Source organism: Psittacula echo (genome assembly GCF_963264785.1).
Source record: "Psittacula echo genome assembly, chromosome: 3".
In the NCBI taxonomy this organism is placed as follows: Eukaryota; Metazoa; Chordata; class Aves; order Psittaciformes; family Psittacidae; genus Psittacula; species Psittacula echo.
In genome coordinates this window covers 71,842,246-71,854,541 of record NC_137736.1, presented here as the reverse complement: position 1 = coordinate 71,854,541, position 12,296 = coordinate 71,842,246, and the positions used below count along the sequence as shown (strand labels likewise).

The 12,296-nt window shown below is 39.2% G+C and overlaps 1 protein-coding gene across 1 annotated transcript in view; it reads left to right on the top strand.

Moving 5' to 3' along the window:
- The window catches only part of PCCA (propionyl-CoA carboxylase subunit alpha), a gene marked incomplete at both ends in the record, with an annotated part of 276,300 nt that overhangs the window by 8,639 nt on the left and 255,365 nt on the right, over positions 1-12,296 (top strand). Inside the window, 2 exons of the mRNA XM_080612857.1 lie at positions 1,936-1,983; positions 2,077-2,145. Coding sequence (XP_080468983.1) covers positions 1,936-1,983; positions 2,077-2,145 — 117 coding nt within the window. The remainder of the gene's footprint in view (positions 1-1,935; positions 1,984-2,076; positions 2,146-12,296) is intronic.

Below are 12,296 nucleotides of genomic sequence, written 5' to 3'. Positions count from 1 at the left end.
AATATACTTAACATCTTGATACTTAGTCTTGCACTGTGACCATACATGATTAATAAAGCAACTCTTGTATCAAGAATGACGTTGATGAAGTATTTGAGTTGTTTAACTTCTCAATGTGAAGTATTTGGGAGCTTTATTTCATTCCCCCTCAAGTCTGTTTGCTTAAAAAACTTCAGGTACCCCAGAATGCTGAAATTCAGATTCAGGAACCATTTGTGTTAGCATGTTTGAAACCTTTCAGTTTTATTCACTGGGTTTTTAGACCAGGTCTCCAGCTAAATAAGCTCTCCAAACAAGTTGCTAGGTCCTGTGATGGCGTTGTAGTATTTGTACCTCTGGTAACTGAGCTTGCTTAAGGATGTTTTAAGTGGGGTGTGGGTGTGCCTGTATTCTAGGCAGTGGGGTGTGCGTTCCTCAGCAGATCTTGTTGAATCTACCATATAAGCTTGCTGCAGCTCTTACCTGGAGGGTTTTATCCCTTAATTTCTGCATGTTGTTATCATGTGGTAGTGCTTTTAAACTGATTGTGTGATGCCAGCTCAGCCCTGACTTTGAAGAAGTAAATTTGGTCAAGAACATCTTGAGGATGTTTGTTTGGAGTAGGAGAGCAAACAGTACATACCCTAGTCTGTCAATAGCAGTTCCTATTGGGGTTTTGCAGTGTTCCTTCCTCTCCTCTTACACCTATCTTCCCCTCCCCAAATGAACTAAGAACTGTGGGGGTAGTAAGAGTTTAATGGTTGCGGTAGCAATACTTCTCCTCCCCCTGCCAATATGAAAAGCAGGTGTTTGGTGTAGGAGAGGGAGAATAGCTGTTGGATGTCTTAGAGTATGGTTTGATAAACCTGACGTGGCATGACTGGGCTGCCCCTGAAGGGGAGAGTCCTGCTGGTTCCTTATCCTGTTTTTTGATTTGGAGCATGGGAGGCAGAGTAGGACTGTTCAGTTACTGCGTTGAAGTGATGTGTGCTGAAGCTGCATCCCTGCTAGGTCTGATGCATGGAAAGCAATGGGGATGTGTAAAACAGGATTGTCTGAAAAGTGTCAGTCTGTATTTACAACCAAGCAGGTGCAGTATCCAAGTCCACCTGTGCATTCAGTAGCAAGGCCAGAGACAGCAATAACCCTTACTTTCAACAATGAGATTTTTATGCTGGCCAACTCTACTCCTCCACTACTCTTTTTTAATGGGGAGCTTTTTGTATAGGGTGTCAGGCTTCTTCCCTTGTGACAGCTTGTAATCTAAGTGCACTCCAGTGTGAAAGGTGACAGTGAATTTCAGGGGGGTAGTAAATTTGAATTGCTATTCTGTTGAGCGTTGGTTGCTACATAGTATTGAGTGTGTAACAGTGTCCTAATGGCGATGCAGGATTTCGCCAAGTTCCTTGCGGGAGGCTCATCTGCAAGGAGGGGTAAGGCTGGTGCAACTCAGCAGGCATGCCTGTACCTGGTGGAGATGTTACTCTTTTGCCCCCTGTGACTTAGGCAGAGAGGAACCTCTCCTTATGATTGGAATTTGTTTTAAAGATCTCCCACAGGAGATGAGTATTGTATTTGGGGTCATCGGATGGTTAGAGGTACTGACTGCCATACCTGTCAGTGGGTCTCTTTCCTGGACTTGGCTGGCTCCTAGAACGTCTATAGAGTTCTAGTTTCTGCATAGTGTGTGGTAAGGAGAGCCAGTGTGTGAGCAGTGAACACCTTCTTCTTCTGCGCATGTGTAAGTGCTAGATAGATCTAGTATAAGATACTGTTTAAATGCTGTATCATCATTGTTAAATCAGCAGAACCCTTTTAAAATTAGGTGATCTCAGAGTTACAAGCTCATGGATAAGCCAGGTTTATAGTGGTAGTGGAGCAGAAACGCATATTTCTGGAGGGAAGAAAACTTGTTTTGTTCATCCTTCAAGATTCTTATTATTCTTTTCCCTTCAGACTTTTGAAAAACTTCTTATTGCCAACAGAGGCGAGATCGCATGCCGAGTAAGTATGTAATCTTAAGTTATTTTTCTTTGTAGTTAATTCTTAAACTATTGCTATTTTCAATATTGATAATTGTCATCTTTTATATGGTAGGTCATCAAAACATGTAAGAAGATGGGGATTAAAACAGTTGCCATACACAGTGATGTCGATGCCAATGCTGTAAGTACTACTTGAATTCAAATAGCAGACAGGTTTCTTAGTAACTCAATCTTCTTGATTATTAGTTGTGGGAATGTTGGCAATTCTGAAGTATCTTTGCATATGTCATTTTCCTCTGTGTGCTTGAAGGGGAGGGTGGAGAGGATTGGACAAGTATTTAGTATTTTTTTTTGTGTGAAAACTGTGTTCAGCTCGTATAAACGTTAACCTTGCTATTTTCCTGGATTAAGCTGGGCAGTAACACAGTAGATATGTGCACCAAGTGTAAGAGTGGCAGTGAAACCTAAATTTTGTTCATGTACATAATGTCTGCTAAAACTGAAGGATGCTGATGGATATTTCTATTCCATCCTATGTATATGGTGTCTTCTGTTAGGATAAATGGGTTTATTCTTTGGCAGCATTGAGCAGCCTTCTTCACTGACATGAAGTCATTCTAAAAATACACTAAAAAAGCTGTTTTAATAAAAGAAAATATGTTCTTTCACTAGTCTGTAATAGACTTGAGAAAATTAATTGGTTTTCTCTCCAGTGTGTCTGGATGGTTTTGTTTATTCTGTGGAGTCTACTATAAGCTGGAGCCTATGAAAAAAAAATCTGAAAGTAGTGAGTGAAAATCAAGATTGAAGAATGTAATGAGGGAGTAAGAATGACACACAAAAGTAGAACTCATGACCTTAGGGAAGGGAGTACAAATAGTGCATTACAAAGAGGAAATAGAAAATGTCTATGCTTCAATCTACAGTGCTGTCTTAGCTTTAAACTTGAGTAGGGTCTTTAATTTGTAATAGCTCATGAAAGAAAGGAAATCTAAGCTGGTGTCTCAGAAATGCATTAATGTAATATTTCATGAAGATAGCATTAAGTGTGTTAAATGAGATGCTGACATTTTGAGTTGAAAGACTAGAGGTGATGCTTTAAGATGTTGTAAAGGTGGATAGTGTCTGCTTAGCTCTTTGGATCTTTACTTAGAGATCCATCAAACCTATCTGTACAAGGTTAAGCATTAGCTGTGTGCACTGAAGAAGTTCCAAATATTTAAAAGAAAATGAGAGGCTACTTGAAACACTGTTTTGTGTGCTTAAAATAGGGTAGTGGTATTAATTCTAAGCTAGTTTTTTTTTTTTTTTTTTTTGCCTAAATATAAGTTGCTTATGTCTACCATACATTCTTTAATCATGCTTTGGGTGCTTGCACTGGGGAATAATTTAACTGATGCCATCTGTCTTAATGGCTTGGATACCTCCAGTTATTCATTGTGAGGAATGACCTTGCCATTGCAGTCATGCGTGTGACTATCAGTTTGGATGATCTTGATAGATTAGTACAGAGGCCAAATTCTTCAACTGTGTTACTTTCCATAAAGTAACATGCTTGCCTTATGGTGTTCATTTGTGTTCAGGTTCCATCAGCAGCTACCTTATTGGTTATACCATTGGTAGCAAAATCTTGATCACTCTGAAGTCGAACCTGGGAGCTGATGCAACCTGGCAAAGGAACCTCTGTCCTCATGCAGCTAAGAGAAACTTTTTGCTTAGTGGTGGGATGCTGCAATAAAGTTGTGAATAGCTTTATGATTTTGTGCTTGATAGGATTGAGCAATATCTCTCCTTAAAGACTTGTATCACAAAGGCAATGAATATCATAGGCAGTTACCCTGATGATGGCCATTGAACCAAAGGCAGAAATAAATGTAAAGGTATACAGTTGAACTAGTTGCCCATCCCAAAGCTGTCTTGCTCTACTAAAAGTAGTGGGACCTGGTTTTAAGTGACTAGGGTAAGTAGGGATGGCTTAAAAAAAATATTCACATTGTTTAGAAATAGCATTAATTGGAGCAGATAAGTTTTCTGTTTAGAACATAGAGTAACCTTTGAGATATAGTAATAGTTCGTTATTACATTACCTGTCATCTGCGTAGCTACTTGCTGAAATATGGGTAGTCTGATACTCTTAATACTAATTCATTTTTACAAATACAACTGTGAAAGCAGGACAAACTAGACAATCTGTTACATCTCTCTGACTTTTCTGTGTCATACTGGTTGAAAACAACTGAAATTGAACTGAAGCAGGGTTCCTTGAGTGTGCTCACTAAACTTTTAAGGGGGAAATTCCCTAGTCCTAACCATTTTATGAGATGGAGAATGTGAAATTGAACAACCTACTGAGAGCCAAATAAAGCTTACCTGAAAAGGAAAAACGGAAAGAACAAAATACCGCTTTATGCTCTTAATTTAAAAAATAGCCAAAGATGTTAAGGATTTTTATAGGTTAAAATTAATGATAGGGAAGGGAATGTTAACAAAACTTAAAAGGATGTGGGTGACTTCAAACTTTTGGGTGCTTGTGTATTAATGCAAAGTTAGACATAGCTGGAAATGGTATTAAATGGGATTGGATTACATTTACCTTTGTGGAGGTGGGAGGAGGGTATGAACTGGGGGAGAGGAGGGAGGAGGATGGAGAGGAATATATCTGAAGTTTTGAGCTGTGAAAGAGAAGTTGCTGTGTTTTAACAACTGTTCTGAAATAAAATCATTGTGGTGGTTGGGGAAAACAGGCTGAGACCACCATAGAGCGTCCTGTTGTTTGTGTGATACTGAGTATGTTGAGAAAAGTAGGTCATAATAGATGCTTCTAGGGTCTTGAAAATCCTGGCTAATACTTTTTATTGCATCTGTTACTTTGGGGAAAGCAGAAGAAAGACATTGTATACTGTTCAAATTGCTATTTTTTTTTACTTCAGAGTTCAACTTGCAAAACTAATTCTTTACACTTGGATACGTAAAGTGGGGAAGGATCAATAGAATTTAGGTTGTTTTTTTTTTTTTAATTGAAACATCTGGTGGAATTATTTTTGGGATGAGAAAACAAGCAAAGAACTTCCAGCTGAACAAGAGTAATCATATGTACTTTTTCCCCCTGAACTGACTGGAATAGAAGGTTAAGATGAAAGAGCCTCCTCAACCATAAATGTAACACTGATGGTGCAAACATTGTCAAGGAAAGCTGAAGAACTATTGTAATGCCTAATGTAATCAGCTAAAAGTATGATAAATGAAGAACAAGCTTTCACTAATTGGACCTGAACAAAGGAAGGTATAGCATAAAGCAGTGAATGAGATATAATTTTACTTGGCATTTTTTAACACAGCAGGGATTCTATAGTCATACGAAGCAATGAACTATAAATGACTGAAAAAATCCCATGGGAAAGTAATGTAAACTACTAAAACTTTACGGAGTAGTGGTCAATTTGTCACATTTCTTTAACATAGGAGTTTTCTTCTATCAGTCACTTAAGACTTCAGGTACTATTGTATTTGTATTCAATTGCCTTAAGCATAGACATATCCAAATGTTTTTAGCTTTTGCAGATATCATCTTGTTCTGTTAGATAATATAAACCCAAAAATGATGCAAATGCTTTTATTGATGTAAAAGTAATTGCACAGGATTTAGCTGTTCTCCAGAAAGGGCGGTCTTCTGAGTGAAATAAAATGGAAAAAAATCAAAAGACCTAGAAATGGAAGATCTGTATTTCTTTCCTAACTTTGTTTCTTTTTTTTTTTTTTAAGCTTAGAGTCTGAGGCAGTGTTTCAGAAAAGTGGGGGGGAAATGTGATTTAGGGAAACGCTGATTAAATTCATAAAGTTCTATGCCAAGTCTGTGTTGAGCTGAATGAATTTGGGTGAACAAGTTGAAGTTTTGGCTGAAACAAACTTCGAATTTTTTTTGAAGGCTTCCCTGTAGCTTAATGGATACTGTTAGGTTCTTTTGTTCTTAAGAAATCCAGTTGCCAAAAATAAATATTGTAGGGAAATTTGGTGTTTAAGTTTTAATCTTAAAAAAAATGAAATAGATTGGATTCATTTCCATTTTTCAAAACTGAGGCGTTTTCTTTACAAACAGAAGTCTTGAAGTTTGTCCAAACTCACTTTTTTTTTTTTTCCAGTTTACCTCTTTAAAATATGCAGATCTTTCTTCTGTCATCTGCTGCAAAACTAGAAAGTTAGTAATTTTGACAGCTCACTGCCTCCCAATGGCACTTCAGGAGTTTGTGCTCAGATAACTTGTGGCAAGATCTGTTCAAGTACCCATATGAAAAGGAAACTTTAATATTTTAATGCCTTATTTAAGCACATGATTCCCAGACTGTTGACTAGAGTGTATAGAATGGCCTCTGCCTCCATGTGCTGTCTGGAGAAAGCCACTCTTCATAAATGATGGTGTCTGCAAGGCATACAGAATAGGAATGTGCCAGATCACACCAAGGAAACATTAGGGTCAGGTTTGCAGTTGGTGTTTTGCTCTTCCTTCAATGTATTTACCTTTTGTTTCAAAACCAGGACAGCATGTTGCTTATTTCTTCACAAGAGATGCTGGATGTGATGTTACTATCCTGTCCTCTTCTTTATTTAGTGAATTACTGAACAGTTGTGTAAAGTATAAGACATACTAGCGGTGGTCATCCTGTGAAGACTCGGATACCTCTGTGGAAGGAGTGTGCTTTTGTTCAAAATTGTATCTTGCCTGCTAAGTGTAGTCTGCTTTTTCTTTTTAAAACTGAATCATTACTTCTAAGCTGAGTGGATTGGTGGGGGACACAGTTGATGAGGAAGTAATCTATTTGCATTGCTCCTTATAACCAATGAAAGCTTGATTGGCAATTTTAAAAGCTGGGGACTGTTCATCCGAGCTATAGAATCCTCAAGTTTCAGCTTGTTCTCCAAAGACTGGCTGTACATTTTATTTGAATGATGTGAAATGTGTATATGACCTTTGGAATGGGTCAGAGTCTTTATTTCGGTGGCTAAGCTGAAATGTTGCTTGTGTTGGATTCTGGTTGAAATTCTAAGATTGAGTAGGAGAGGAAGGCCGTAGAGTAGAAAGCTTTGAGCATCATGCTCCAGCTGTTTTGGGAACACTTCTTGGAGTTGGGAATTATGTGTTGGGAAGAGGGAATTGAATTCAGATCTTTTGACCTTTGTGGGGAGGGTTATTTAATTACCAAACTGATTTAATTAATGATTAATGCATGGATTAAAACTGATTTCTTGGCATAAAGCTCACTGGGGAAGGTGGTTGTTGTCAGAAGCTGCACTAAATTATGGTTAGGGCAGGAAAATGTGGAGGCCCAGTCAGAATTTAGTTGTGACTTAAATGTGCAAGTGCTCAGTGCTGTGAAGAATGAAGCAGTGGTTCTGCGGGTGCTGACAACTGTCTACATCAGTAAGTAGTATAGAGTAACAGAGATGTATCTGTAGATAAATTGCCCTGAGAAGCCAAGTGGGTTTACACCTGTTGTAGTTCTGTGCTAGCCTCTGGACTTCTCTAGCCTTTCCTGCTGCCTCACCCCCTTAGAGATGAGAAGGTCCTTGGAGTCCTTCTCCTTTGAGGCTGTTTGACTGCCCTGTCTTTTTCTTGACTTCACCCTTCACCCAGGTCCTCTTCACGATCTGCTCCAGTGTGGGTCCCTTCCATGGGTTGCAGTCCTTCAGGAAGAGAGTGTTCCAGCATAAGCCCTCGTGGGGCCACAGGTCCTGCCAGTGTGGGCTTCCCACAGGGTCACAGCCTCCTTTTGGTGTCCCCCTCCTGCTCTGGTGTCTTCCACAGGCTGCAGGTGAAGATCTGGCCTACCGTGGACCTCCATGGGCCACCTTACTATGGTCTGCACCATGGGCTGCGGGGGGATCTCTGCTCTGGCACCTGGAGCACCTCCTACCCTCCTTCTGCACTAACCCTGGTATCTGCAGGGCTGTTTCGTGTCTTTTCATGCCTTTCTGGCTGCAGTCACTCTTGCACAGTAACTCTTAAACATCTCATGAGAGAGGTGTTACCACTGTTGCTGATGGGTTTGGCCTTAGCCAGAGATGGGTTTGTCTTGGAGGCTGCTCTCTCACATCTTTGAAGTGCCACTGTTGTGGAGGTTCCTGATGCCTGGAGGGAGGTGTGAATTTTTTGGAAGCCGTGTCTTATTACATGAAGTATGAGAATATGACTGAGCTGCCTGTGTGAGTTTATTTTGGCAAATCATGCCTGGCTAATCTGCTAGCCATCTTTGGTATGACTGACTCCAAGGATAAAAAAAAGCTGTGGATGTCACAGAATGCTTTGGGTTGAATGGTACCTTAAAGTCATGTAGTTCCAACCTTCTGCCATGGGCAAGGACATCTTCTGCCAGGCCAGGTTGCTCAAAGTCCCATGCAACCTGACCTATTACAAATACTTCTATCCATTAACATAAATTAACCAAACGACCAATGTAAATTACCTTGGCTTCACCAGGGCTCTTACTGGTGTCCTGTTAGTGTCTTAGTAGCTAAATTTGTGAGCTAAACTATGCAGTGAGTGAAGAATGGGGTCAGCTCTTTATAGGTCCTATCCAACCTCAATTATTGTTTGCTTTTTTTTATTGCTATTTTAAAAACCCACAGGGTGGGGGGAGGACTCATGCTAGTAAAAGCAAAACAGACTAATTTTTATTATGCTGTCAAATGGGCTAATACATGATCAGTCTGGCTATGCAATGTGAAAGTAAAACTATCTCGCCATTTATGGCATCATATTGGATAGGAAAAGGAATACCTCTTCACAGATAACTTGAATGCCTTTTATGAAGGTATGACCTCTTTCTTTACCTGTGGGATTTTAATTAAATTGCTTGTTATCCATGGCTGAGCTAGCAGGTTCAGATTCAGGGAAGCCTTTTTTCAGTGAGGGTTTTTCTTGGCATATACAATTACTGAAATACTGATATAATTCTGAGAACGTAAAAAAATGTTATACTGAGAATATGTGTAAGTCTCTACTTGTCATCTTAGTTTTAATGAAAGTTGAGTGCATAATTTGAAGAATAATGTCCAGAAAGTTAAATACTGGCTCTTGTTTATGACAAACTTTCCTACATAATTTTGCTGATCTTTTTTCATGTTTTAAAATCCTACATATGGTGCTTGAGCTGTTTGAAAGCTCCAGTTCAACTTCTGAGTGATGGTTTTGTTCCAAAATGCTGTTACCTAGCTCTTCTGGGTGCTATTGCTGGTTCAGTATTGGAACTGTCAGTCTCCTAGAAATGCTCCTGAACTCAGAAGAAAATTAATTTGCTGAGCCTGATTTTTGTTTGGTGTGTTCTTGCTTGATAAGTGAAGGAGTTTGTCTGGAAAAAGAGCTAACAACAACTGTGCTGTGTGGGGTGGCTGCTGGGCACTGCATCTTTCAGCTGTTCTGGATTTGAGATAACAAAGGTGATTGCATTGCCTGGCTAATGTTTGTGCTCTGGAGGTGAGAAGCTGGTACTTTGAAAGTGTTGTAGATTTAACAGGAATACAATCTTTGTGAGGGGAGTAGGGTGGTAGGGTGAGATGGGAAGCTGTGATAACAAGTTTCAAGTAATGTGACATTCCTATGGCATTAGGGCCCTAGCAGGTCATCTCTGCTGCAGGGAAGGTTTGGTGCTGGGAGCCTGCCCAGCTTGGTCTGTCTATTGGCACCTTTCTAGGCTGCTCACTTATGCCATGAGAAAGGATTCCAAATGCTTTTGAATGTGAATGACTTCATACTGCTTGCGTGTACCTCTTTAGTGGATGAAAACCTTGTGTGTGTGTGAGGGAAGGGACAGTAGTTGAGGGGTTGCCTTTGAGCACTGTTGCCTGACGAAGCCAGACCCTGGTGTCCTAAACCTTCCTTTTCACAGAGCATGAAATGTGGAATGCTTGGGCAACCCTGCTGTCTGCCGCAGTGACCCAGTGCTGGGACTTGAGAAACCATAGCTGTTCCTTGCTTCTCTTAGGCTTTCAGGAAGGTACTGCTTTTCTTGCTCCTAATTTTGATTAATTGAATCTTTGAACTATTTATCTATTTGCTTGTGTTGCTTATGTTGTTAAGCGTAGCAAAGTTTTCAAGAATTGTGGAAACCACTGTAGCATCTGTAAGTACTTTTGGTTTGAGAAGCCTTTTTTTTAATGCTGTATGTAATAATAAATTCAGCAGTTGGTGAATATTCAGTCATTAAATGCTGACTTCAAAGCTTTAATTTTGCAAGACTATACTACTAATATTGATTTTTGCTATTGCATTTTGTCACTTTAGTGGTAATGTTCTTATCTTTTCAATCAATGTTAGCTTTTATTTAATGAAACAAGAGTATGCAGAGGGTCTATAGCTACCTTAAATATATCGCTGTTTTCTATAAACATATGACTATAATGTGGGGGAAATTTTAGCTGTATGAATAATTATTTTTTCTGGTAGTGACCTGAATTTGGATGGTAAATGTGATTTTTTTATTTTTGTGATACAGTTGAAGTGTAATCTGTATTTCACTTCTACTTGTTGAGTATTTGGAAGTTTCCAGAATCAGCCTTGAAATACGGGTTAAACTGAGCCTGAAGTTTTGTCATGTGCTGCTTGTTCAGTATCTCTGGAGCTCAAGACTGACAGATAAACTTGTAGACTGCAGACTGCAACAGTGACACTTGTTGACAGCACTTTCCTATTTACTTTTTCCCTTTAGAGGAAATACTGTGATTCTACTGCATTTCTTTCCTCTTAAAAGAAAGATGTAAGATTTGTTTGTCCAACTTGGTATTTGCCCAGCAGTAAAGTTGGTTTCTGTGCCAGTTTTTTGCTTTTTCTGCAGAGAATTTTCTTTTACAACTTGGCTAACAAAAATAAATGTGTGTGTTTTGTGTGAATTAATTGATAGCCTAATTTAAAAAATGAACTGGTGAGATTCAAGAAGTGACACTGCTGTGTTAAAAGATTGTTTTTCTGTAAAGCAATTGTCATAGCCCTAACAAAGAAATGTAAACAAAGTTGCTTTTATTTGAAGATATGCCTTTTTATGAAGGTTTTCAATTGCTAGAGTTTCATATAGTTCTGTCAGCTGAACTAAAGCATACAATCACTATTACAAATTTCAAGCCCCAAACTTCTGGGAGTGAAGCTAACACATTAACCATTGTTGTAAATTCATTTTGCAGCCAGGCATGCCTGTGTATTCTCTGCACCTGTATTGTTTCTGCAAAAGGAATTTGAATTGTATGACTTCAAGCAGTTAAGCCAACAGTGGCTTTCTCAAGGCACAAATAGTCAAATCATGTGCTCTTTAAGAAATTATATGTGAGGTATGTCTGGGATGAAAGCAGCTGTTTGGTTTTGAAGTGAAAATCAAAACTTCACATACTTCTATATGAAGTTCATAATTCAGTGAAGTTACTAAAATTTTGTAACTTTGAAGCTCGTTTAGAGAGATTTTTCTGATCCAAGTTGCTTGCTTCCTTTCTGTCTTAAGTACTCCACTTCTGTAAACTAAAGCAGCAATTTTAGTTACTTGCTCCCTCCTAGCAGCCCTTCTCTAAATCAAGGAAGGTTACACTGAGTGGAAAAAAAAATACTTGGTTTTGCTTATAATTTTCCCCTGCTTGATGAGATAATAGGTTTTAATGTCAGACTTCTTTTGTTCTTGAGGGGGAAAAAGTGCTCCAAGTTCTGTTGTCCAAGCATGTGGTATTTAACCCTTCTGGGCCAAATTGTTGTAGAATCACTGATTTAGCTTACTTACCTTACCAGCCTTACCTTTCATGCTAAGTTTGATAAGCCAACATTAATCTAAATTATGCAGAATAGGTGAGGCGTGTTGGTCACTGACTTAAAAGTGAGGATTCTGTGTGCATGTGCATACTAGAAGCTGACTTTTGTTAGGGTGGGTATTTTGACAGGAATCTTGTGAAGAGCTCTTGGATTCTGAACTTCATTAGTGATCCGCAAATGCTTAGAAAGGTAGACTTTGAATAGTGTGTGTGTGAGGTATGTAGTGCAGCCACACCTAAATGACTTCAGGGTGTTCGTGGAGCTTTGCATTTCTGTTATTTGCATTTGCATGTATTTAGAACATGTATTTATGTCCTCTAAGTTTCTCCTTGAAAAATGTAATGCTAACGTTATCTGAATAGGAGTCTGTAAGATGCTGCCTGTCCTGTGTAGCCCTACAGAAGAGTGCTTTGAAATGGAGCAAGGGTTTCATTGTGAGCCTATGATCGTATTTCAGTTGGGGACAATGGAGATGCAAGAAAGTGTATGTGAGGGTTTCTGCCAGATTCATGCTGTCGTGTGGGCAGTCAGTGGCTGGATGCTGCACCAGTGTG